At 51.2% G+C, this 5,338-nt stretch overlaps 2 gene segments (V, D, J or C); both read left to right on the top strand.

Annotated features, from left to right (window-relative positions):
- The first annotated feature begins 789 nt into the window (after positions 1-789).
- Positions 790-1,346, top strand: LOC105308968. The segment is given in 2 exon segments: positions 790-892; positions 994-1,346. Coding segments are annotated over 2 exon segments (399 nt in total).
- Positions 1,347-4,515: 3,169 nt separating this feature from the next.
- Positions 4,516-5,100, top strand: LOC111733817. The segment is given in 2 exon segments: positions 4,516-4,615; positions 4,700-5,100. Coding segments are annotated over 2 exon segments (447 nt in total).
- The last annotated feature ends 238 nt before the right edge of the window (positions 5,101-5,338 follow it).

Genomic DNA, 5,338 nt, shown 5'->3' with positions numbered 1-5,338 from the left:
GGAAGGAGACTCAGCACTGACCTGTGTGAGTCCGCGTCACACCACAAACTGCATTTCCAATTATGATGCTGAGGCTGTAACATGCACATCATGTATGTGTGTGCGATTCGAACTGTACACGTCATCCTGGCGTGGCTGTGGCGGACAGAGCTCTACCACAGCAAGACGACTACAGTCCAAGTGCACTTATCAGTGGACAAAAAATTTAGAGGCACAGAGAGTGACTCTCAGATGGGACAGACGCCTGCAATACACCTGTGACCCTGGTTCTCGCACGTGCTCTCCGTTAGCACTAGAGGGCAGCAAATGCCACACGCGCTCATGCAGGACGCAGACCTGCACCTCACTGGGCACGTCCCCTCTGTCCTGGAGGTGGCCCAGGGAGCAGTGGGGTGCAGTGGGGAGCGTGCAGGGCCAGACACATGAGTTCACTCTTACACTTGTGCACTCTCGACACCACCGAGCTCTCTGTGGTCCTGTTTGGCCTTGTTCACCTGTGATGCAGGTAAATGATATCACGTCCCATGACTTACGTGCATGAGTAAAATGAAATAAGATGATGGTGCTAAGTGTTTAAGTAACACATGTCACAGTAAAAGTCATATTTCACCAAATGAGCAACTTGCCACCACGTGCCCAGAGACACCCACACCTGCTCTGCGTCTCCACCCTCTCTGTGAGTCCCCAACCCCAGAGCTCCTTATACAGTCAGAGCACATGCAAATAAGGCCACTCTGCTGATAAAAGCCAGCCTAGCCCCGAGCCTGCAGCTCTGGCACAGGAGCCTAGCCCCGCGATTCCCAGGAGTCCCCATTCCGGGATCAGGTTGAACACGCACGCCGCACCATGGCGTTTGGGCTCAGCTGGGTTTTCCTCGTCGCTGTTTTACGAGGTGACTGATGGGAAACAAGGGACACTGAGTACGTGAGTGGAAATGAGTGAGGAACACGGACGTGTGACATTTTCCTGACCCTGACGTGTCTGTGTTCACAGGTGTCCAGTGTGAGGTGCAGCTGGTGGAGTCTGGGGGAGACGTGGTGCGGCCCGGGGGGTCTCTGCGACTCTCCTGTGCAGCCTCTGGATTCACCTTCAGTAGCTACTCGATGAGCTGGGTCCGCCAGGCTCTGGGGAAGGGGCTGGAGTGGGTCTCATACATTAGGTATGATGGCAGCAGCACATACTATGCTGACTCCGTGAAGGGCCGATTCACCATCTCCAGAGACAACGCCAAGAACATGTTGTATCTGCAAATGAGCAGCCTGAAGGCTGAGGACACGGCCATGTATTATTGTGTGAGAGACACAGTGAGGGGACTTCAGTGTGAGCCCAGTCACAAACCTCCCTGAGGGAGACAGGAGAGGGTGCTCAGGACACCAGGGGGCGCTCAGGGTACACACAGCACAGCACACACAGACCAGCCCAGCAGCAGGTGCACAGGGAGCTGGGGAAGGGGCTTCCTGTTGGGAGCAGCGATTTCCTCTCAAATCTCTCAGCTGCCTCCCAGGAGAATTACTGCTTCTTCTCTGTGGCTCCAATTTTCCATTCTCACTGCGGAAGAGGAATGAAGAAGTAACCTGTCTGTAGACGGCATATCAGCAGGGCCTGGGGACCTTTCCTGCAGCAGCTTTCAATGTGTCCTTTCTGATTTCTTGACAGAGAGACCACCTGGGGGCTTTTGTCCCTGAGGCTGGAAACTGTTTCCACACAGAGAGACACAGCACAGTGCAGGGACCTGTGTGCTGAGCTCAGGCTCTGCCCCCCACAAACACACGCTGTTTCCAAGTGGGCCTCCCTTCAGACAGGACACATGGCCCACATGGGAGGACCTGTCCCCCAGGACTCTGTCCCACAGGGTCCCTGTCCTGCCTGCAGCACGTTAACCTCTTGCTCCTCATTTTCTCGGGTGGATGATAAACACCCTTCATCACCTGCTGTCACCTGCTGTCCTAGTTCCACTAAATCTGTTTAGTCATTGTGTCCCCCGTGCTGCAGTCTCCCTCACTCTCAAGCCCTCCCCACGTACCAGTCACAGCAAAGAGGATAATAATTTCCGACATGGTCCCCTCCTATGATTCTGCACTGGGCCCTGCACTGCACAATCCGCTGTTGTGTCTTCAGACCCCATCACAATCGTTGCTGTAAATGCTCCCCAAATCCGGGAACGCTCCCAGTAAGAGGGTAGCTGCAGGCGGTGTGAACGGAGTGGTGAGGGTTCAGGTGAGGGACCTTGCATGTTTGGATTTCTCTCTGGTTCCTGGTCTGTAGAGAAAGGAGCACTGTGAGCTTCCTACACATGCGGCCTCCTCTTTAGCCTGAAGAGCATTTCTCTGTCCAGGCGTCATGGGATGGCCCAGCTCCCCTTATCCAACTGAACAAGGATTGATCGCTTTCCCCTGTAGGCCATTCACCTGTTTAAATCTACTTATGAAACGAGCCTCTCTAGTGCACCCTCTTCGTTTCCTAGATAAAGACAGATGTATCTTCTTTATCAAACAGAACTGAATCGTGTGGAGGGAAGAAGAACCCATACCCTAGACCAGAAGACTATAGGAATCCCCATCCAGCACTGAGTTTACCGCCCCCCGGCCCCACATCAGTGCCTCAGCCTAAGATGAAACACAGTGGGTGCTGACGTGGCTTCTTCTTTACCCTGAAGAGCATTTCTCAGCTGAGGCCTCATGGGATGGCCCAGCACCCCAAATAAAGCTGAACAAGGACCGATCACTCTATCCTATAGGCCATCTGAGCTGTTTAGATCTACTTACGGAAGTGAGCCTCTCTAGTGCACCCACATTGTGTCCCGGATAACTATGGGTTTCCCTCCTTTATCACATAGAAATGAATCTTGTAAATGGAAGAGGAATTCACATCCCAGATCCACCCATCTATAGAAGCCCCATCCATCACTCAGTGATACAGCCCCCCACACGCACACCCAATATGAAAGCTTCAGCCTGAGCTGAAACACAGTGGGGAGATGAACCCAGAGTTAGGGAGGAAGCGTATGCTCGCTCATGATGTGCTCAGGGTCGAATGAGGAGCTCCTGAGGGGACGACTGTGTGTCCCAGGCCTGTCCCCAAGGTTCACAGTGGAGAATGAAGGATACAGTGATTTTTTCCGTATGAAATGGGGGCAGAATAGGGCCAGGTGCTGCAGTTGGTGTGAATGCAAAGGCTCCCTGCATTGAGTGTGTTTACGTATTTTATCACCTTCTCTACATTATGATGTTTAACAACTTGACAAATATTTCTGAATGGGGGACACTTCCCCTCATGACCTCACCAGTTCTTAGATACAGCACAGGTCCTAGCCTGGCAGACGTCATTCACATGCACACTATCCCCACAGGGCACCTGCCTATGTCTGCCCACACATCCCGGGACACGATACTCCTCTGCCTTCATCATCGCAGGCCCAGCTGCCAGGCAGCTGGAGAACCACGTCCAGCTCTGAGCCCACAGAAATGATTCACACGAGTCAGGCACTAGCTCTTCACCAGAGCTGCTCATCCTTTACCCGGGAAACCCCAAGAAAACTTGATCCTAAGGTCCCCTCTCCCTCCTGTACATGGCTCCTGACACCCTGGTGTCTTCCATGTGGCCCCTGGTGGCATCCAGGTCTCCAGTCTCTAGGATTCTGAGTGTCATAAACTTGGTTTTGCCCTGATTCCCTCCTGCAATAATAAAGGTTGCATGGCACTGGTTGACAGAATGACACAGATCAATAGACCAGAATGTGTGTGACCTTGGACAAGCCAAGGGTTTCTTAGACGTAACACACACAGCTTGGACCTTAAGGAAAAAGTAGGCGAATATAAATACGTGGTATTTGCAACATTATTTCAAAAATTAGTTAAAACTCCACATAAAATAGTATAATTAAAATATATGGCAAAAAAGGTTATGTAGAATATGTAAAGACTTTACTATTTAACAAATAAAACTAAGAAAAAGCACAATATGAAGTGTGCAGCATCAGGGGTCTTCAAGCCTGATTATGGAGAGAGGCAGCTACTTAGACAAAGACAACTCACATGTGCTTCAATGAAGGAGGGAATTGGAGAAGACTGTCTATTATTTTGGATGTAATTTATAACAAAGTTGAAAAAGTATTATTTACTTGAATTATGTTTATAAATAGTTGGGAACTGTGAATATATTCAATGTGTTTGAAGTACAAATGTGTCTGACCATCATGCTAATCACTTTCATAATTATGAGAAACACTTATAAATTTAAAAACGGTGACCTACTCAATAGTCCAGCGTTTATTCGTATACTATGAAAAGCGGGGCTTTCCTTAGACCCGTTTCAATGTACCTTAGAGATCGGTTGCTCTGCCATTCCACACTCAGACACTGTATGTATTAAGGGGAAGAGCCCCAGCTGGACCCCAGAGACACGAGGGAGCCTGACCCAGTCCCTCCCCACTTATGAGGAACAGGCTGCCCACATGCAAATTCCTCCTCCAGCCCCAGGGTAAAACCTGTCTGCGCTGTGGACGCTCACAGCTCTCTCCTCACACAGGGCTCAGGTCTCTGGGGAAGCAGCGCTGTGTTTGAGGAGAAGATGAGACTGTGGGGTCTTCTCCTATGCCTGGTGACAGCCCCCCAAGGTGAGTGTCTCAGATGTCAGACAGGGGTCTGTGGGATGGTTGTGACAGCACGTGACTGACAGGACTGATGCTCCTTGTCCCCAGGTGTCCTGTCCCAGGTGCAGCTGCAGGAGACGGGCCCAGGACTGGTGAAGCCCTCGCAGACCCTCTCGCTCACCTGCACCGTCTCTGGGTTCTCTTTAACCAGCTATGGTGTACAATGGACCCGCCAGGCTCCAGGAAAGGGGCTGGAGTGGGTCGGTGGTATATGGAGTAGTGGAAGCACATACTACAATCCAGCTCTTAAGTCTCGACTCAGCATCACCAGGGACACCTCCAAGAGCCAGGTTTTCTTGAAACTGAACTCTGTGACCAGCGAGGACACAGCCGTGTATTACTGTGCGAGATACACAGTGAGGGGACCTCAGTGTGAGCCCAGACACAAACCTCCCAGTGAGACTGGAGGAGTAGCTTCAGAGGCCGATCTGTTCACTAGAGGGCGCTGAGGTCACACAAAGTATAGCATACAGCCCAGCAGCAGGTGCACAGGGAGGTGGGAAGGGGCATCCTGTTGGGAGCAGCGATTTCCTCTCAAAGTTCTCAGCTGCTCACAGGGACAACCCTTTTTCAACATGGGTCTAACTTCTATTCTTACTGCAGACTGAAATGAAAACGCACCTTGTCTGTCTGTAGACGACATATCACTGGTGGCTGCGGACCTTCCTTCACCAGTTTTCTATGTGT

Source organism: Pteropus vampyrus, unplaced genomic scaffold (assembly GCF_000151845.1).
Source record: "Pteropus vampyrus isolate Shadow unplaced genomic scaffold, Pvam_2.0 Scaffold646, whole genome shotgun sequence".
NCBI classification, from domain to species: domain Eukaryota; kingdom Metazoa; phylum Chordata; class Mammalia; order Chiroptera; family Pteropodidae; genus Pteropus; species Pteropus vampyrus.
Note: the sequence above shows the minus strand (reverse complement) of the source record. Positions and strands in the feature narration are given on the sequence as shown.